Here is a 21,758-nt window from a genome sequence, read left to right on the forward strand (position 1 = left end):
ACCTAGAGTCTCAATTTCACTAATATACAGAGAGACACAATACTCCTCCCACGCAAGAGCAAAATGTGCCCAAGCCCAAAAAAGGGAGCAGGAAAAACCTTCACAACTGTCTTCAAGAACGAAAGACCACCATTCTAACAACACATAGTCCATGTAATTCTGCTAAACTCAGATTTATGTGGGGGAGGGAAAGGAATGTGAAAAACAAGTTATACCTCCTCTGAAATGATATACTGTTTGCCATTCTGAGAAGATTCCGTTGGTTCTTGGCTCTCCATTTTCAAACTAGTCTTTACAGCCCTCAGGTGAGAAGTTCGCCCTGCAAGATAATGAGATTTGTTTAGGCTAAAATTATTTTTCTGAATTAAACATTCATCCACAGGCCACTAGTCAAAGTACTTAAACGGCAAAAAATTCATCTACCATCAAAGCTGCCTGTCTCAGTATGTGAGGGAAGCGCCGCAGGTGGAAACGTGAACAGGGAGGCCTGGGGATCAGCCAGGAAGGAAGTGATAGCAGTCCCAGTCACACTCAGCCACACCAGCCAAGCTCCTGCCGTGCCTGTTCTAGGCACTTAGAGACCGACCTTCTTCATCAGATTTTTCTTTTTTTCTTTTTTTTTTGAGAGAGTCTCGCTCTGTCGCCCAGGCTGGAGTGCAATGGCATGATCTCAGCTCACTGCAGCCTCCGCCTCCTGGGTTCACGTGATCCTCGTGCCTCAGCCTCCCGAGTAGCTGGGATTACAGGCGCACGTCACCAGGCCTGGCTAATTTTTATATTTTTAGTAGAGACAGGGTTTCACCACGTTGGCCAGGCTGGTCTCGACCTCCTGACCTCAAGCGATCTGCCTTCCTTGGCCTCCCAAAGTGCTGGGATTACAGGCATGAGCCACCGTGCCCAGCCTGATTTTTCTGACTCTGAATCTTAAACTCTTTCCAAGGGAAGACAGCAGAAAGATTATTTACCACTCTCCATGCCCACCTCTTAGTCTTTTATCCATCCATTACACCTAAACTTACTTATTTTTTGAGATGTAAGATCTCACTCTGTTGCACAGGTTGGAGTGCAGTGGCGAAATCATGGCTCACTGTAGCCTCTACCTCCCAAGCTCAAGTGCTCCTCGCATCTCAGCCTCCTGAGTAGCTGGGATTACAGGTGCACGCTACCACAGCCAAGTAATGTTTTAAACTTTTGGTAGAGGTGGGGTCTATGTTTCGCAGGCTGGTCTCAGACTCCTGGGCTCAAGCGATCCTCCTCCCGCCTCGGTGTCCCAAAGTGCTGGGATTATAGGCATGAGCCACTGTCCCCACCTCCCCATTTAAGTTTCAGCACATATCAAAGTTACAGTTGCAGAGACAGGATCGAGTAGTACTACAAGTTCTGTTACGAAAAAAGCAGGCCCTTATCCCATTTATTGTAGATTATTATTTCCTCTTTCTTTATTCCTTCATTTTCGGACTTTGCCTGTCTGAAGGTCAAAGTCTTTTTTTCTTACCCACATGGTTGATAATTCAGCTGTATATAGAATTATAGACCCAAAGCCAATTGTCTATGAAACTGTAAGGCATTGCTTAGTTGTCTTGCTTCTGATGCTACTGCTGAGAAGTCCAAAGCTATTCTTATTCTTGATCTTTTTGCCACGTGACCTGTCTTCCTCCTCTGGAAGCTTGTAGTTAGTCACTTTCATGTTGATGTTATTGTATTGGGAAATCAAGTGGGTCCTTTCAATCTGGAAACTTCTTACTATGCTTCTTTACACTTTTCTTGAACGACTTCACTGATAATTTCCTCCCCTGTGTTTTTCTCTGTTGTTTCTTTTAAGAACTGTTACTTGGACCAGGCACAGTGGCTCACACCTGGAATCCTAGCCCTTTGGGAGGCCAAGAGTCTGAGACCAGCCTGGGTAACATGGCAAAACCCTGTCTCCACAAAAATAAAAAATAAAAAAATTAGCCGGGTGTGGTGGTGGGCACCTGCAGTCCCAGCTACTCAGGAAGTTGAGGCATGAGGGTCACACGGACCCAGGAGTTGGGGGTTTCAGTGAGCCGAGATCACACCACTGCACTCTTATGTTCCACGGTTCTCTAACCTACCCCACCTAACTTCGGCTTCAAAGATAATACAGCCCACCCAGCATCAATTCTCTTCCTAACTGTCTTAAAGGAAAAAGTGAGTCTGCTCTTTGTTTCTTCTGGGACTCAAAGTGATCATACTACCCAACTGATCTTCAATTTGTCCCCGAGACAGCAAGCTTCCCTATCCTAAAATACAATCAATAACAAAACCAACTGTATGAATATTCATAAAGTGCCTTTACAAATCAAATATCTGATTGACTATCATAGGTAACCTGGCTGAGCCCCTTGTGGCCAACCTGTGAAAGGTGAGATGATGTTTTAGGAAAGTAGGGGTGAGGCCGGGCGCAGTAGCTCACGCCTCACGCCTGTAATCCCAGCACTTTGGGAGGCCAGGGCAGGTGGATCACAAGGTCAAGAGATGGAGACCATCCTGGCCAACATGGTGAAACCCTGTCTCTACTAAAAATACAAAAATTAGCTGGGCGTGGTGGGGCGTGCCTATAGCCCCAGCTACTGGGAAGGCTGAGGGAGAAGAATGGCTTGAACCCAGGAGGTGGAGGTTGCAGTGAGCTGAGATCGTGTCACTGCACTCCAGCCTGGCAACAGAGTGAGACTCCATCTAAAAAATAAAAATAAAAAATAAATAAAAGTGGTGGTGAGTGGGACAAAAACCCTCACCCCCCGGGACCTCACTTCCCAGTGAGGACAAAGGAGAAACAGTAAGGAAGAACACAAAATTTATGTCAAGTGACTCAGCGTTTCATGGAGAAAGATTAAAAAGGATGACAAGTGTGGGGAAGATGGGAAGAGTAATCTACACGGAGTCATCAGGCAAGGCCTGTTTAATTTGGTGACTTCTGAGTGGAGACCTGAAAGCAATAAGGAAGTAAACCACGCAGAAGTTTAAATATTTAGAGACAGACATTAGCATATTGAAACCTGCAGCCCTACTAAGAAAACAGGCACTTATTCCTTTGAAAGTACCACAGATGATAATTTATTAGGTAAACTTTTTTTTTTTTTTTTTTGAGATAGAGTTTCGCTCTTGTCACCCAGGCTGGAGTGCAAAGGCGTGATCTCAGCTCACTGCAACCTCTGTCTCCCTGATTCAAGCGATTCTCCTGCCTCAGCCTCCTGAGTACCTGGGATTACAGGCTCCTACCACTGTGCCCGGCTAATTTTTACATTTTTAGTAGAGATGGGGTTTCGCCATGTTGGGCAGGCTGGCCTCGAACTCCTGACCTCAGGTGATCCACCTACCTCAGCCTCCCAAAGTGCTGGGATGACAGGCGTGCACCACCATGCCTGGCCGCTAAAAGAGAGTATTTCTTTGGAATGCAATCAGCCTCAAAGGGAAACAGTATTGTGCAGCAATCCACAGATTCTGTTAATGACAAAAATGAGCTATTTCAAAAGTATATTCTTTACTATGAGATTCCCAAACATTTCAGAAGGACTGTAAAAGTACCTCAGAAATTTTTAGAAACAGAAAAGGAATGTTGTTTTCAGCACCATTTCAAAAGCAGAAGCCAAATAGTGCCATTCAGGGGCCAGTCACTACCAGCAACATGCTGCAGAAAGAACGAGAAATGAGCTTTAAATTCCATGCTTTGTACGCCAGTGTCTCCACCACTGCAACGGAGCTTGCCTTAACTGACTCAACGTTATTTCAAGATTTAAAAGCAAACTTTGATATAAATTTTATCCACTTCATTAGTTAGAATTTAAGGTAATTTGCATATTGCCAATATGTGTATGGTATGAAAAAGATAGATGTACACGATGTTGAGTGTTCTACAATTTTTTTTTTTGAGACGGAGTCTTGCTTTGTCGCCCAGGCTGGAGTACAGTGGCGCGATCTCCGCTCACTGCAAGCTCCACCTCCCGGGTTCACACCATTCTCCTGCCTCAGCCTCCCAAGTAGCTGGGATTACAGGTACCTGCCACCACACCTGGCTAATTTTTTGTATTTTTAGGAGAGACGGGGTTTCACCGTGTTAGTCAGGATGGTCTCGATCTCCTGACCTCGTGATCCGCCCGCCTCGGCCTCCCAAAGTGCTGGGATTACAGGTGTGAGCCACCGCGCCGGCGAGTGTTCTACAATTTCATTTACGATTGTCCTTAGTCTTTAAAGTCACAAGCTGTTTTAATTCTCATAAATCGTTTTAACTCAGTTCAGTTTGAACAGTGAAGGTCTAGGATGTGTTGGATGTGCAATTCTCCAGAGCATAAAAGAAACACTAGTGAGGAGAAATGCTGTAAGATTTTTAGACGTCTTGCACAGTGGCAGGCAGAAGTCTCTAACTAGCTTCGAGAGCACCAGCAGTGGAAACGTCTATGTATATACTCAGTGCACACTGACCACTATGCTTGCCCTTGGGCACGTTACAGTTAACAAGCACATCTGGGGCAAAGACCTGCCTCAGAGACATCACCATACCAGGATGTTTTAAAGGAGGGACACACACATCCCCTTGGGAGGCAGTGAGGAAAATGTTAAAGCCTTTTTTTTTTGAGACTGAGTCTCGCTGCAACACCCAGGCTGGAGTGCAATGGTGTGATCTCGGCTCACTGCAACCTCCACCTCCCAAGTTGAAGCAATTCTCCTGCCTCAGCCTCCTGAACAGCCGGGATTACAGGTCTGTACCACCACACTTGGCTGATTTTTGCATTTTTAGTAGAGATGGAGTTTCACCATATTGGCCAGGCTGGTTTCGAACTCCTGACCTCAAGTGATCCACCCGCCTAGGCCTCCCAAAGCACTGGGATTACAGGGGTGAGCCACCACGCCCAGCCAAGATTTTTAAAAGATAGTTTGATGTGAAGACATGGCTTAGAGACCAAGAGTGCAGGGAAAGCATTCCAACTAGAAGACACCACATGAACAAAGGCAGAGACACCGGGGCAAGGGTGAGAAATTCTGAGTGTATGGCAAGCTCTGTGGTTCTCAAGCTCCTCCTCCACTTCCTCCTTTAAAAAACAAAGGAAAGGCCAGGCGCAGTGGCTCACGTCTATAATCCCAGCACTTTGGGAGGCTGAGGCGGGTGGATCACGAGGTCAGGAGATCGAGACCATCCTGGCTAACATGGTGAAACCCCATCTCTACTAAAAATACAAAAAAATTAGCCAGGTGTGGTGGCGGGTGCCTGTAGTCCAGGCTACGCAGGAGGCTGAGGCAGGAGAATGGCATGAACCCAGGAGGTGGAGCTTGCAGTGAGCCAAGATTGCGCCACTGCACTCCAGCCTGGGCGACAGAGCGAGACTCCGTCTCTAAAACAAAAAAGAAACAAACAAAAAAAAACCACAAAGGAAAAACCACCACCACCACAAAACTCCCAAAACAACTCCACATATAATGATTCGCGAACACATTTCTAAGGCCATACACAGATTTGGCTGGATCTCTGCCCCCAAAACTGCAGGCCAACAAAGCACACAAAGCTAACTGGCATGGCACAAATTACTATTGTGATATGAGGTAGTTTTGGGGGCCAGTGCCATGCATTGCATGTGCCTATAGTCCCAGCTACTCGTGGAGGCTGAGGTGGGAGGATCGCTTGAGCTCAGGAATTGAGATGACCCTAGGAAACATAGTGAGATTCTATGTAAAAAACGAAAAAACAAACACCAAAATAAACTAATTTTGGGGTTAGGCAGCAAGTACAGCCCTCTACTGAAAGGGAGGAAGTGATTAATTTTTCACCAACTTCGTATGCCAGTATTAGTAACAACAGCTGCATAAAGAGTTAAGTGGGAGTTTCGATTCCAGAAGTTAAACTATGAACTCAAAAGCCTGGTTCTGCAGTTGGCACTGAGGCTCATTACTCAATCACCACACCCAAATCCCCGCCATCTGCTGAGGCTGCAAAGTGAAGCAAAAAATCCTAACAAGAAATTGTATGTTGGCTAGGTCTCTCCCTGATAAAAGATGAATATTGTTAATAACAACAATACTCAACCAAATACAAGATGCAGGAGCCCACATCATAAGCAGAGCCTCTGACTGACAAAAGAGGGTCAGGCACTTGGAACAGTTTAATAATTGAATACGGAAATCAACAAGACACTTTGAAAGAAATTAAGTGGGAAGCTGAGGCAGCAGAATCACTTGAACCAGGGAGGTGGAGGTTGCAGTGAGCCGAGATCATGCCACTGCACTCCAGTATGGTGACAGAGTGAGACTCTGTCTCCAAAAAAAAAAAAGAAATTAAGTGGGAGAGAGGATCAATTTTTTTTGCAGTAATAACTTACTTTATGATTGTCTTGTTAAAGTCAGGCATCAAATTGGGCATGTCTAAAGTGGCAATCTACATTCTGGCAGAATAATTACAAAGAAAAGTCACTTGATTTAGAAGGAACAAAGAATCAAATAATTTGTAGTTATATTTAATAATTTTGGTCATAGTTAAACATTTTTAAATTCTATTTTTAAAAGATAATATTCTGGCTGGGCTCGGTGGCTCATGCCTGTAATCCCAGCACTTTCGGAGGCCAATGCGGGTGGATCACTTGAGGTCAGGAATTCGAGCCTAACCAACATAGTGAAACCCCCCGTCTCTGCTAAAAATACAAAAAATTAGCTGGGTGAGGTGGCAAACGCCAGTAGTCCCAGCTACTCGGGAGACTGAGGCACGAGAAAAGCCTGAACCCAGGAGGCAGCAGTTGCAGTGAGCCAAGACTGCGCCACTGCATTCCAGCCTGGGCAACAGAGCGAGACTCTGTCTCAAAAGAAAAAAAAGGATAATATTCTGATGTATCCTTCTTTTGTGCCATTTATGGTAAAAAATTTGGGTACCCACCATTGAATTCACTTATGGGTTTTTTGGTTTTTTTTCATTCTCTTCAGGTGTGGCAGTTGAGTGGCCAGGGAGGAATGAACGTTTACTGAAATTATGCTACTTGGTGATCTCCAGGAATCATTTAGCAGGTGTTTATAATCCTCACATTTAATTCTGGTTGAGCAAGAGTGAACTGACTGTAATGACCCTTGGGAAGGTGAATTGGTTACAGACGTATAGTAATGAGACTGTAAAGAACGGCTTACAATAGTCCAGGCAGGAGATAACACGTCTGGAGTAGAGTAGTAGCCGTGGCAAAGTGACATTTAATTTCCACGAAGACGGTTTTAAGGGAAACTGGGACATCGAAAGAAAAAAGGGGTGATGCAGGGCTCAAATCTGTACACACTTGTTTGAGGTGATGGCAGACATCCAGATGAAGAAAACCAGCAGACAAGTGAAAATATTAATCTAGGGGAAATGTGTTTTTTCATTACTTCATTAGGAATTGCACAATAAATCTCCTCCCCCATAATCACATGACTACTGACTTTTCAGCATGTAGGAGAAAAAGCAACTATTTCCATTGTTGAAAGGTTTTATTGGAGAAACTTGATGAATACAATGACTTCATGGCTTAGTGAAGACAACCACGGTGGTTAAATACAGTGAACCCTCATTTAGCTGTATCCATTCAAAGTATTTGAGCATCTCCTATCTATAATGTCAATTTATTTGATGCTGGTTAAATGTGTAACAAGTTACTTAAAACCAACTGTAATACCAAAAAGTCATTGAACACACTTCTAAAGTATACTGCCTGAATAAAAGGTTATCTATAAAAATTCCTTCCCTGTAGTATCTATATATTTAAGCTTACAAACTTAGCTGCTTTTCTACACACAACTGCAATTCTATATTAAAGCTTTGCAACTGCCTTAACCTTTACCCTCTTTTTATTTTTTTTTCCCCGAGACGGAAAAAAAAAGAGTCTCGCTCTGTTGCCAGGCTGGAGTGCAGTGGCGCGATCGCAACCTACGCCTCCTGGATTCAAGCGATTCTCCTGCCTCAGCCTCCCGAGTAGCTGGGACTACAGGCATGCGCCAACACGCCCGGCTAATTTTTGTAATTTTAGTAGGGACGGGGTTTCGCCATGTTGGCCAGGCTAGTCAAACTCCTGACCTCAGGTGATGCGCCCGCCTCGGCCTTCCGGAGTGCTGGGATCACAGGCATGAGGCACCGCGCCCGGCCTATGCTCAAATGTTTCTTGGGCTGTTAAAGTACTGCTCCTCGCAGAAGGGCTATGTTCCCAGGATCTGTTTTCTTCCCTACATTCATTCCTATCTTCATTAGAAAACATCTGACCTAAATAAATCCCCATCTCCTTCCGCTGCAATTTTTTACTTTCTAAGTCAAATCAAAACAATTATTTGAGCGACCGCTCCTGTCTGCCATTAAGTCTTTCTGGCACCACCCTCCAGACATATATACAATATTGTTTCTTTCCCTCAAAACAGAAAGGACTGCATAGTTCCGGATCAAGGCATAAATGAATCATGACGGTCCAACCCCCACCAACATACTCTGCAACATTATAATCTATTTACCTCTGCTTTGAAAATGTATTCTTTAAAGCACTACTTCCAACTAGCCACTTAGCCAGTAACATTTTTGAGAAAAACAAAACAAAACCTAAAACAATGTATATATTCCTGGGGGGAAGAGTTTCTAACTCAAAATACGCAGATAATTCTGTTTATTATTCTAAGGAATACCCTTCTGAAGAGGCCCGCAGTCGGTGGGGCTGTTTCTAATTTAAAACTACTTAGGTGGACCAGGAAGAATGTACATTTAAGGAGATACCTTTAGACATAGATGCCTCGCGCAAGCCTAAAGCTCGTATGGTAAGCGACACGACTAGGGGTTAAAAGCGGCTGGTTGGTAGGCCGGGGGCGGTGGCTCACGCCTGTAAGCCCAGCACTTTGGGAGGCTGAGGCGGGCAGATCACCTAACGTCAAGAGTTCGAGACCAGCCTGGCAAATATGGTGAAACGCCGTCTCTACTAAAAAATACAAAAATTAGTCGGCGTGGTGGCGCGCGCGCTCTCAGCTACTCGAGAAGCTAAGGCAGGAGAATCACTTAAACCCAGGAGGCGGAGGTTGCAGTGAGCCAAGATTGCGCCACTGCACTCCAATCTGGGCACAGAGTGAGACTCCGTCTCAAATAAATAAATAAAAGCAGCTGGTTATTTCTCATTATTTTAACGAAACAAACAAAACTGAACTTTGCTGGGTGACAGGAGTGAAGCAAAGGAAAAAACGATAGTACAAGTTCGATTCGAATTCTTCCAGTCTTATGATTCGATCATTGCAGGAATACCGATAAAAATCTGCGTTTTTTCCAGGTTGACAACTTTTGCGAGGCCAGACTAAACGAATTCAGCGCTCCAAGGAGACTCCTCTTTCCTCTGCTTTCTCAAATTTACATCTCGCCTTTTACCTCCCAAAGTCGAACCCTCCAGGATCGTACAGGCGGTATTCCCTCTACCAAGCATTCTACTCCTCTGCAGATGCTGCAATCTTTACACTGGAACTAACACTTAGCTGTGGTGTTCCCCGCTTCCTTTACTCGGGGTAGCCCAGGCTCTTCCGCTCCAATCCCCAATTTCCCTCCAATCCCCAGTTTCCCTCTTGGGCGCCTGGACGCGTGCCCAGCCGCAGCCTGGGAGACACCGCGCGGCTGCACGCACCATGCAGATGAGCTCCCTCTCCCCTTCTTCTTCTCCTCCCCAAAGAGATTTTGTGCTGTGACTGGCTTGCCCCGGTTACTTACTCCAAGGTGTAGGGGTGAAGAACGGAAGAGGACGAAATAACTAGCTGAAAGCACCAGTGTCAGCCGATGCCGGTGCCACGGCTCGAAACACCAGCGCCTCTCGCGGTGCTAAAAGGATGGGCGCGCGCCCTCCTCCCGGCATCCGTAGAACCCCCGCCTTTGACCTAGCTTCAGGTGATTACTTTCCGGGTCAACGTGCGTCTAGGGCGAAGACGGAGTTGTAAACTTTTTAAAATTCCTCTCTAGACACTTCGGTAATTCCTCTTTCGAGACTAAAGCTCTTTTTGTATGCGTGTGTGTCAAGCATATGCCCCGGGATTCTCCTCCGCTTCCTTTTCTCGGTCTTCCTTCTTGTTTTAGGGACCGGAAGAGTCCTTGAACCAAAATAGCTCGGCGGGCACTTCCGGGGCCGGAGCCCAGGGTTCCGGGAGGGTGCAGGCAGGAGAGGGAAAGGCAGCGGCGGCGGCAGCTGGAGGATGAAGAAGGAGCATGTGCTGCACTGCCAGTTCTCCGCGTGGTACCCGTTCTTCCGAGGCGTTACCATCAAGAGGTGAGATGGGAGGGGGTTCGCCCGGCCGACCGGCCAAAGGGAACTGCGACTTCTGAGCGAATCTTACTGCCATCCAAAAAAATGCAGGCCTTCTAGCGACTGCATGGGAGGGAGTGTGTCGAGAGGGAAGTAGATCAGCGATTGTCTGCGTCCTGTTGCGAGCCAGCGAGTGTGTTGGCTAGGAGGGTCAGTTGTGGTTTCAGTGAGGGTCGGAGGCGGGAGGAATAGTGGATTAACCTGGTTTAGGCTTGGGAGTTCACCACCACTACTTTTAGAATGGCCGTAGGCGCAAGGTGATCACTGCCTAAGTGCACTCGGAGAATTAATTGGTTTTCGCCATCACCCCAGAGGTTGGAGATTGGGAAGGTGAAAGGATACGTAATTACAGTTAGATACGAGAACAAGTTCACAGATCTGTTGTACAGCATGGAGGCTATAGTTAATGACAATATACGTATTCTTGAAAAACGGAGAGTGGATGTTAGTGTTCTCACCACAAAAATAACTATGTTAGGCAATGCATTTGTTAGCTAAATTTAACTATTCCACAATGTATATATACTTCAAAACATCAGGTAGGCGGCAAGTATTAATACATACAATTTAATCTCTCAGTTTTTTTAAAGGTGTTGATAGAAAATCTGGGGTTTGCACTTAACTGATTTTCTGAGCCAACTCAGTAATTGCTGATTCATTATATAATGGTTTCATTCAATAAAGATCGGATATGTACTTGAAAATGTATAACTGGCTTAGAATGGTCAGTTAAAATGTATAAGAAAAGTTTCAAGTTCTTAAATAGTATTGGAATGTCTGGTAGAACCTTAGATTCATTGTACTTAACAATTTCGCTTGTTAGCTTTGTAAGAGTAAAATACTTAGGAAGGCTTATTTGTAATCAGCAAATAGACATATTAAAAAAGAAAACCGAGTGGTTTATAAATAGAATTTAAAATTTTAAAGAGACTTTTAAGTTGCAAAGTTTCACTTGAAATTGGTTAAAATTTAGTAGATTTTCAAACATAATAAGATTTGTTAGAAGAAATTAAAAGCCTGAGGAAGAACAAGGTTTTTTTTTTTTGAGACAGAGTTTTGCTCTGTCGCTCAAGCTGGAGTGCAGTGGCAGCGATCTTGGCTCACTGCAAGCTTCGCTTCCCGAGTTCACGCCATTCTCCTGCCTCAGCTTCCCGAGTAGCTGAGACTACAGGCGCCCGCCACCACCTCCGGCTAATTTTTTGTATTTTTAGTAGAGACGGGGTTTCACCGTGTTAGCCAGGATGGTCTCGATCTCCTGACCTCGTGATCCGCCCGCCTCGGCTTCCCAAAGTGCTGGGATTACAGGTGTGAGCCACCGCGCCCCGCCAAAACTAGATTTTTGAATGTGAAATCGTACCTTTGATAAATCAAATATTTATTTTTAAAACCGAAGTTTTTGCTCTGTTGCCCAAGCTGGAGTGCAGTGGCAGCGATCTTTTATTTATTTAAAAATAAATAAAAATACTTATTTTTAAAACCAAAGTAGCCCATGAATACTCTTTTTTGTGCAAAAAACCATTTGTAATATGCCAAAAAAAACTTGTTCCATAAATAAATGAGACATGTTATAAGTAATTGATGTTCTGTTAACTTCCTGAAAGCAGGCTGTAATCTTTTCCACTTTTTAAAGATGTATATGCCTCAAGTTCAAAATAATACCAGCATTCTTAGGTATCTGTGGTAGGGCTTTTTGATAATTTATTATTTCAAGGTAAAAAACAAATTATCCCATAAGTTTTTAAGAGACTTCAAGTATGGCTTTGCCATCCTTAATTATGATTACCTGAAACAAATTAAGCTAAAGCATGCCCAGTTTAAGCAGCTTTATATCTCTGGTGATCAGTTGAATAGAATGCCAGCAAGACACATCCAAAAGTATCATGAATTCTTAGCGGTAGGTGCTCATTGCCAACCCCAGAATGTTTTCCAGATCTTGACTCTACTTCTGCCCTCTATCTTTAGAAGGTGACCAAATGCTAGTCATCTTCTGGTTGGGTTTGCTGCATTTCCTGTGTTGCAGCAAATATCTGCTGTTCTCTGATTTCTTAAAGACGCATAAATGTTGTGCTCACTCAGAATCCTTTTGAGCTTGTTGCTTTCATACTGTGATTTCCATCTGGTGGTTTGGATTTGGCTGGTTTTTGTTTACTACAAAGACCATTCTGGCAATAAGGTGAACTGCAGTATTTAATCTTATTATTCTAATTCCTTGTCTACTGCTACCAAATGTACATCATGAACATTTTCTACTTTATATTAAAGACAAATAATTCCAAAATTAATCAAGTGTGGACATTTCTCTCTCTGCTTATAGTTGGTCTTTTAAAATGATGCCTTTTTTGGTGTTTTTTTTTAGTGTCATTCTTCCACTTCCTCAGAATGTGAAGGATTATTTACTCGATGATGGAACTCTGGTGGTTTCAGGAAGGTAAAGTATTTTAGAAAAAAATTTCTTAAACTTTACCATAAAGAAACACATAAAATGAATGAATTAGCTTAGGCATCATTCTTTCCCTTTAGCTCTTTTTCTCTCCTAGCCAAAATGATTTGCTGATCTTTGTCTCATATTCCTTCTCAATGTTCACTTAATATTTTCAACATTAAGTACTTTGCCCTCTAATAATTACAAGTTGTGAAATTGAGCAGTTCCTTTCATCTCTGTCTTTAGAAAACAGTTATGCTGACAACTTTTCCTTCTGACGGTAGCAGGGTGGGGGAAGTACACGTTAAAATTCTTTGAGATCCTTCAGTTTTGGCGATTACAAATTCACTGTTGCAAACAGGCTTTACCATTTAATTCCTCAACATTTTCTTCCCCACTATTGAACTACCGTGTCCCCCCCTCCACTTTCTAGAAGCTGTTCAGGTAGTTTCCCTATTTATAGAATAAGGGGAAGAAGTTACTGTGTTTCAGTCTTTTGGATGCAAACTTGAAAACGTTGAAGAATCATAGGATTTAATGAAGTTCTCATTTTTTCATTCGAGTCTGCTCAGAAGTCACGTCATGAGTGTTCAGCCCTCACTAGCCTTTCTAAAATAGCCTGACAGTAACCCTATGCCCTGACCTCCCTTCATTTTTCTGCATAACACTTACTTCCACCTGACAATTGTTAATTGTTCCATTAGAATGCAGTTTCATGAAAACAAGGACTTGGCCCATTTGTTCACCTCAGCTCGTGGAACAGTGCCTGATACAGCAGAAGTGCTTGATAAACATTTGTTGGGTGAAGGAACTATAGAAATACAATAAGAATTGTGTGTTTTCAGTAACACTAACTGGACCCCATATTTTTGCCTTTTGGGATTTTAGTTTGGTTTTCTGGATTATGTTTCTGTTTTTGGTATTCACAGAGCCTCAATAACCTGAAAATTATTAATGTAGCACCTCATTAACTTTGAATAATTGAGGCTAAGGAAACAGTAGGAAAGTCAGACAAGTCTCAACTTTAAGATATTTACAGATATAATTTTTTTTGTTTTGTTTTTCTTTTGAGACAGAGTCTCGCTCTGTCACCCGGGCTGGAGTTCAGTGGCGCGATCTCGGCTCACTGCAAGCTCTGCCTCCCGGGTTCATGCTATTCTCCTGCCTCAGCCTCCAAGTAGCTGGGACTGCAGGTGCCCACCACCACGCCCGGCTAATTTTTTTTATTTTTAGTAGAGACGAGGTTTTACTGTCTTAGCCAGGATGGTCTTGATCTCCTGACCTCGTGATCTGGCCACCTCGGCCTCCCAAAGTGTTGGGATTACAGGCCTGAGCCACCACACCCGGCCTTTTTTTTTTTTTTTTTTTAAGATGGAGTCTTGCTCTGTCAGCCAGGCTGGAGTGCAGTGGCTCAATCTCAGCTCACTGCAACCTGTGCCTCCCAGGTTCAAGTGATTCCCTTGCTGCAGCCTCCCAAGTAGCTGGAACAACAGGTGTGCACCACCATACCCAGCTAATTTTTGTATTTTTAGTAGAGATGGGGTTTCACCATGTTGGCCGGACTGTCTTGAACTCCTGACCTCAGGTGATCCACCTGCTTCAGCCTCCCAAAGTGTTGGGATTACAGGCATGAGCCACTGTGCCCGGCCGGTTTTATTATTCTCAAAGACGTATACCTATTTGCTTTATAAATGAGCTTATATATAATAAGCTTATGTAAATGAGACTATAAGTAAAATAGCTTTTAATATTAGAAAATAATTGGTAAATCTCAGTAGTGTAAACATGTTGAAGAGCTCCTATGATGATTGTCACTGGCCAGATGTTTGCATGGCCTCTGGCTTAGGCAAGCACTGTTGTTAAATACTGTTAAACAGGGCTGGGTGCGGTGGCTTATGCCTGTAATCCCAGCACTTTGGGAGGCCGAGTTGGGTGGATCACCTGAGGTCAGGAGTTCAGGACCAGCCTGACCAACATGGTGAAACCTCATCTCTACTAAAAACACAAAAATTAGCCGAGCATGATGGTGGGCACCTCTGATTCCAACTACTCGGGAAGCTGAGGCAGGAGAATTACTTGAACGCAGGAGGCGGAGGTTGCAGTGAGCCGAGATCGTGCCATTGTGCTCCAGCCTGGGCAACAAGAGCTAAACTTTGTCTCAAAAAAAAAAAATACTGTTAAACAACACGGTACGGTGTTTTACAGTAACCCACAAATCACATAGGGACCCTGCCCTTTTGGAGTTGACAGTTCAGCTTCATATTTTGTGAAAGCCAGCATGGCATGGTGCTGTTTGTTTAGTCAGATTGCCTAATTTTAAGTAATATCTTTGCTATTTTCTAGCCCTTCCCTCTGTGCCTCAGTTTCCTTGTCTGAATATGGGGCAAATGACAGTATAGAACTTACTTTATAGGGTCATTGCAAAGATACAAAGTGATAATACGTAAAATGTTCAGTCTAATTGCCCACTATATTGTATGCTCTTAAGACATGGAACTACTTTTATTATCATTAATCTTAGATGAACATAGCAAACACACAAGAGAATATATACTGAAAATTGGAATAAGTGCTGTGCAGAAAATGGGGTGGTCATTGCCCTTAAATTGTTGGGAGAGCTGAGGATCGCGAGGAGGGTCAGGCAATGCTCCGAAGAAGGATTTTTGGAGCCTCTGAGATGTGAAGATTGGAGGAATGTAGTCAGTTGAAGGGCGAAGGGAAGAATCTTCCAGGTGGGGGGAACGGCATTAATGAAGGCTCTAGGCCTGGAAGATCTTGACATACAAGAAGCTTGGAAAAGGTCATGTAGCTAGAGTATAGGGAGTGAGAGAAGGGTAAGTGACATGAGAGTCACAGTTGATGACATGGGGGAGGACAGTTAAGATTAGGGGTGTGTGTGGGAGTCATGTTAAAGATGCTGCAATTTATTCTGAGAATGTCAGGAAGGCATTGAAGGGCTCTGAGCGAGAGAATGACTTGATCAGATTTCAGTTTGCAGCTGTGGCGGGTGACTGTGGAAATGGAAGACGGGTTAGGAGGATATTGCACTGGACTGGGTGAGACCTGCTAGTCGCTTGAACTAAGATGGTGACAGTGGGGTGGGAGGAGGAAGTGGGTTTCAGAAAATTGGGAGCTTGCACCTTCAGAACTTGATGACAGGGACGTGTCAAGAATTCCTCTCAGATTTCTGATAGAACAACTAGATGAATGAAGATGTCATTTGCTCAGGTTGAGAGAAGCGTTGTCTGTTGAGCCTTTTTGAAACCTCACAATCTGTTGAGAATTTTGAAAGGTTAGTGATTTTAGATTAGGTTACTTCTACAGATAAAAACTTGAAAATTTTCAGTATAATTTAAATGAGGTACATTTACGATAAAATGTATAGGTCTTAAGTGTACAACTTGGCGAATGTTGATAAATGGTTACACCTATTTCACCATCACTCCATTCAAAACATGGAACACTTTCATTCCCCAGAAAGGTTTCTCTTGTCCCTTTCTTAGTTCAGTTTTGTCAGTTCTAGAATTTCACATAAGTGGAGTTACATAGTATGTATTCTTTTATGTCTGTGTAAGTGGAAAAAATGTAAACCGTTTTTCCTCTGCTCTCACACCACAACAATCAACACAGAAGACCTCTGTGACCACATGTGTGGGGTTTTCTTCCCACCAAGAAGCAATAAGTTCTGCAGCAGATGACAGCTAAGAGTCCTCCAATCCAATTCAGTTGACACTCTCTACCTGGAGGAGCATCAGATCCCACAGGTTGAGGGCTCAGTCTCACAAAGACTGCCCCCCACTCTGATGTCAGCTGCAAGCCCCAGGTTCCTCTACCTGTGCGTCTGACCAGGCAGCTAGAAATGAGTGTCCCCTCCTTGGGTTTGATTCATTTGCTAGAGCAGCTTGCAGAACTGAGGGAAACATTTACTTAGGTTTACCGGTTTATCATAAAGGATGTTACAGCCCTGGTGTGGTGGCTCATGCCTGTAATCCCAGCACTTTGGGAGCCCGAGGCAGGCGGATCACTTGAGGTCAGGAATTTGAGACCAGCTTGGCCAACATGGCGAAACCGCATCTCTACTAAAAATACAAAACTTAGCCGGGTGTGGTGGCGCACTCTTGTAATCCCAGCTACTCAGGAGGCTGAGGTAGGAGAATCACTTAAACCCGGGAAGTGGAGGTTGCAGTGAGCTGAGATCGCACCATTGCACCCCAGCCTGGGTGACAGAGCGAGACTCTATCTCAAAAAACCAAACAAACAAAAATAAAGGATATTAATAATGGATACAGATGAAGAGATGTGTAGGATGAGGTGTGGGGGAAGGGATGCAGGTCTTCCATGCCCTCCCTGCATGCGCCACCCTCCAGAAGCTCCATGTGTTCAGCTATCCGGAAGCTCTTCGTACTTCGCAAGAAAGTGGGAGATGTCTGTGGAGGTCTGCCATGGACCCTAATTCTTCCTGCCTCATCCTCCATTACTTCACATACAGTACATGCCTTTCTCTCCGGACTCTATAAGGTATAGTCTTGTTTACAGTTATAAGTTAGGACATAGTCTGGGTTCAATAAATAACGGTTGAATGAGTGAATGAACATGCTTATCCTACTTTCTCTCCATGGTAACCTCTACTGAGTTCAGTGAATAGAATAGGCCAAGTATGATGGCTAGTTTACCTTGTTTGCCAAGTCAGATCTAATGGTAATGGTTTCCTGGAGTGATATGTAGAGGATTCTGAGGCTGCATCCAGGGTTCAGTGAGAAAGCATGCTTGGTTTGATTCTCGTTGCCTGCTGTGGGTGTAGGAAAGGAGGCTGGCAACGTGCATTTCTGGTATAGACAGTGATTCAATTTCACTGAACAGTTATTGCATGCCTAGTATGAGATAGGCACCAAGCTTGATACTAGCATAACAAGATGAGCAGGGCATCCTACCGTAGGAGTCTAGGCTTATTAGCAAGTCAAACATAAATAAATAAATAAATGTCTGAGTTGCGTTGCGAAAAATGTTTTTGAGTAAAAGCATCAACCAGCTGCGGTGGCTCATGCCTGTAATCTAGCACTTTAGGAGGCGGAGGTAAGAGGATCCCTAGAGGCCAGGAGATGGAGACCGGTCTGGCCAACATAGTGAGGCCCTGTCTCTACAAAAAAATAAGAAGTTAGCTGGGCGTGTTGGCACACACCTATAGTCCCAGCTGCTCAGGAGGCTGACGCACAAGGATGGCTTGAACCCAGGAATTGGAGGCTGCAGTGAGCTGTGATCATGCCGCTGCACCCAGCCTGGGCGACAGAGCAAGACCTTGTCTCAAAAAAAAAAAAAAAAGTATCAGGTACTCTGATAAGTAATGTATTTGGGGTTTAATTAATCACTGTGAGCTGGGGTCATCCAGAAAGTCTTTACAGTAAGGTGATACTTGAACTGAGCCCACACATTGGGTCTGACGCAGGTGGTACCTCCCTTCCAATCACTAATCCTCATTGTCTCTTTTTGGTCACGAGTTCTTTCCTGACCTTGTCTCCCTTAAGGCTGAATAGTGAAATGAGTTGAGCAGCCCTAATTGGAAAATCTGAAATCTGTCCAGATGGGTGCTGAGATAGTGACATTTTTGCTTTCTGAATATTGTATAAAATTACCTTTGGGCCATGTGTATAAGATGTATGTGACACTGACACATAAATGATTTTTTTTAATTTTTAATTTTTAGTTTTTGTGGGTACATAGTAAGTGTACATATTTATGGGGAACAAGAGATGTTTTGATTAAGGAATGCAATGTGACATAAACACATCATGGAGAAAGGGGTGTCCATCCCCTCAAGCATGTATCCATTAAGTTACAAACAATCCAATTACAGTCTTTATTTTTAAATGTACAGTTAAGTTATTATTGACTATAGTCACTCTATTGCTCTGTCAAATAGTAGGTCTGTGGTCGGGTGCTGTGGCTCATGCCTGTAATCCCAGCACTTTTGGAGGCCCAGGCGAGCAGATCACCTGAGGTCAGGAGTTCAAGACCAGCCTGGCCCAACATGGTGAAACCCCGTCTCTACTAAAACTACAAAAATTAGCTGGGTGTGGTGGCGGGTGCCTGTAATCTCAGCTACTCAGGAGGCTGAGGCAAGAGAATCACCTGAACCTGGGAAATGGAGGTTGGAGTGAGCCAAGATCGTGCCATTGCGCTCCAGCCTGAGTGACAGAGCGAGGCTCCATCTCAAAAAAAAAAAAAAAGGTCTTATTTATTCTTTCTACTTTTTTTGGTACCCATTAACCCCCACCTCCTCACAGTCCCCTACTACCCTTCACAGCCTCTGCTAACCATCTTTTTACTCTCTATCCATGAGTTCAATTAGTTTTTGGATCCCACAGATAAGTTTGTCTTCCTGTGCCTGGCTTACTTCGCTTAACATAATGATCTTCAGTTTCATCCATTTTGTTGCAAACGACTAGATCCCATTCTTTTTTAATGACTGAATAGTACTCCATTGTGTATACGTACCACATTTTCTTTATCCATCATCAGTTAATGAACACTTAGGTGGCTTCCAAATCTTAGCTATTGTAAACAGTGCTGCAACAAACAGGAGTTTATGTTTAGACTTGGGTCCCATCCCTAAGATATCTCATATATATGCAAATACTCCAAAATCCAAAACACTTTTGACCCCAAGCATTTTGGATATAGGATCCTCAACCAGTAGATGTCAATTATAAAATACATTAGGCATATTCATATTTTGATTCTTCACAATTCTGTGAAGTAGTTGCTATTTTCCCAGTTTTATAGATGGCGTATTGATGCAAAGTTCTTGGCTGACAGTGGCAGAACTGAGATACTTAAACTATGCCTGCCTGCCTCCAGAGCCACTGCTCTGGTGTGCCAGCTCTGTGTAAGTTGTAAGATAGAAAATATAACATCCTAAACATTAGCACCATACTTTATCCATTTAGTTCTCTGCATGCAGAGGGTTACTTTAGAAAGCCAAGTCTAATAAACTTGCACTTTTTTTTTTTTTGAGACAGAGTCTCACTGTGTCACCTAGGCTGGAGTGCAGGGGCGCGATCTTGGCCCACTGCAACTTCCGCCTACTGGGTTCAAGCGATTCCCTTGCCCTCAGCCTCCTGAGTAGCTGGGACTACAGGTGCCTGCGGCCATGCGCAGCTAATTTTTTTTGTATCTTTAGTAGAGATGGGGTTTCACTATTTTGCCCAGGCTAGTCTTGAACTCCTGACCTTGTGATCCACCCGCCTTGGTCTCCCAAAGTGCTGGGATTACAGGCGTGAGCCACCGTGCCTGTCCAAACTTGCATATTTTTATACATTGTCACCTTTTACAGTGAATAAAAGTTGTCATACTTTACAGTAGGCACTGCAATAATTTCTGAAGAACTATGTGAATACCTTGATAACAAGTATGTTTTTTAAAATGTATGTTGTTATACTAACAAAAATGGTAAGTGATTTTTAGAGTGGCAGAATACAGTTTCATATTTCATCTTATATTGTAAGATGAGGTAAGCCATGCTAAAGGTAACGTTGCATTTAAAAATATTATGTGGCATTTAAAGAGAGACATAAGAGAGAAAGGCTGGCCCCTTGGGCAGGGATTCACACGCTGACAGGGTGTTAGTATTTCCACTATAGAACAGTTCTTAGCTTTGACTGGTTCTTAGCTTTGCGAATCTGGAAAAGCAAGAGTTACAAAGAGTTGATTAAAACTTGGGGAAGGCCAGGTGCGGTGGCTTACGCCTGTAATCCCAGCGCTTTGGGAGGCCGAGGCGGTTGGATTATCTGAGGTCAGGAGTTTGAGACTGGACTGACCAACATGGCGAAACCCCGTCTCTAGTAAAAATACAAAAATCCGGGCATGAGGCCAGGCGTGGTGGCTTATGCCTGTAATCCCAGTGCTTTGGGAGGCCAAGGAGGGTGGATCACAAGGTCAAGAGATTGAGACCATCCTGGCCAACACGGTGAAACCCCATCTCTACTAAAAATACAAAAAAATTAGCTGGGCGTGGTGGTGGGTGCCTGGAGTCCCGGCTACTTGGGAGGCTGAGGCAGGAGAATGGCGTGAACCCGGGAGGCGGAGCTTGCAGTGAGCCGAAATCACGCCACTGCACTCCAGCCTGGGCGACAGAGCGAGACTCCATCTCAAAAAAAAAAAAAAAAAAAAGTGGAAGCATTATTGTATCCATTTTTGCCCATTTAAGGTATTTTTTCTCCGTTTATTAAGTCCTTGGTGAGCCCTTTCATTCTAAAGACTTTAATTTTCCTGTTTTAGGATATTAAAAAAGAATCTTTGATAATTTCCTCTGATTTCTTGCTTCTCTTTCTGGATCTCCTATTATTTTGGTGTTTGATCTTTTGGCTTAATTCTCTGAATTTTATTATTTCTTCTCTATTTTCCCTTTCCTTGTCTTTTTTGTTCTACTTTCTAGGTAATTATTTTTCCATTCTATTGAATTTTAAAATTTCAACTATCATGTTTTCAGTGTCTACAAGTTCCTCTGTTCCTTTTTTATAGCTTCCTGTTCTTCCTTAATGGATGTGACATCTTTTATATTTGAGAATATTAATGATTTTTAAAAATATCTTTCATCTGGTCCCTTTATTGTCTTTTTTTCTTCCATGTGCCTTTTTTCTCTCCTTTTTGAAAACATTTTTCATCTTGGAGTTTTTCGTCTGTTTTCTAATCATTGTAGGCCTTCCTTCATATTTAAGAGTGAAGGGGACACACACAGATATTTGCAAACTTTGTGTACATGGGTGGAGCTTGATGCCTGAGGGTGCCAGCAGGCAGCAAGCATTGGTGGAAGATTCCCAGATAATGGTGTGTCCTCTGGGGTTGCTCAGTTTCTGCCCAGAAGAATCCTTTAATCTGTCTGTGACATGGGAGCAGCGTGGGAGGAAGGGGACTAGGGGTCGCAGTGTTCAGTTTGTCTTTCACATAACTTGTCATCGTAGTCCAGGTCCAGCATTTCACCCCCATATTCATCTGGGCCATTATGTACCTCAACCCTCTTGAGTTCATTTTTTCCAGAGAATAAACCTGCTTACCAAAGGGATTGA

General features: G+C 43.6%; 2 protein-coding genes across 6 annotated transcripts in view; one reads left to right on the plus strand and one right to left on the minus strand.

The window, feature by feature from the left end:
- NUDT5 (nudix hydrolase 5) overlaps positions 1 to 9,828 on the minus strand; it is a 30,743-nt gene extending 20,915 nt beyond the window's left edge. For 2 of the 4 annotated variants that reach the window (XM_063727068.1, XM_024252984.3), the window contains exons 1-3: positions 9,689 to 9,802; positions 3,339 to 3,462; positions 216 to 319 (exon numbers count right to left, since the gene is read on the minus strand). In XM_063727068.1, the coding sequence (XP_063583138.1) occupies positions 216 to 278 (63 nt within the window). In that variant the 5' untranslated portion in view covers positions 279 to 319; positions 3,339 to 3,462; positions 9,689 to 9,802. 4 annotated transcript variants of the gene reach the window in all.
- A 15-nt stretch (positions 9,829 to 9,843) lies between these two features.
- CDC123 (cell division cycle 123) overlaps positions 9,844 to 21,758 on the plus strand; it is a 52,512-nt gene continuing 40,597 nt past the window's right edge. The window contains exons 1-3 of one of the 2 annotated variants that reach the window (XM_024253822.3): positions 9,844 to 9,942; positions 10,049 to 10,238; positions 12,631 to 12,702. In XM_024253822.3, the coding sequence (XP_024109590.1) occupies positions 10,165 to 10,238; positions 12,631 to 12,702 (146 nt within the window). In that variant the 5' untranslated portion in view covers positions 9,844 to 9,942; positions 10,049 to 10,164. The remainder of the gene's footprint in view (positions 9,943 to 10,048; positions 10,239 to 12,630; positions 12,703 to 21,758) is intronic. The other variant, XM_054521918.1, reaches the window with a different exon arrangement.

The sequence above is a fragment of the Pongo abelii genome, chromosome 8 (genome assembly GCF_028885655.2).
Source record: "Pongo abelii isolate AG06213 chromosome 8, NHGRI_mPonAbe1-v2.0_pri, whole genome shotgun sequence".
Taxonomy (NCBI): Eukaryota; Metazoa; Chordata; class Mammalia; order Primates; family Hominidae; genus Pongo; species Pongo abelii.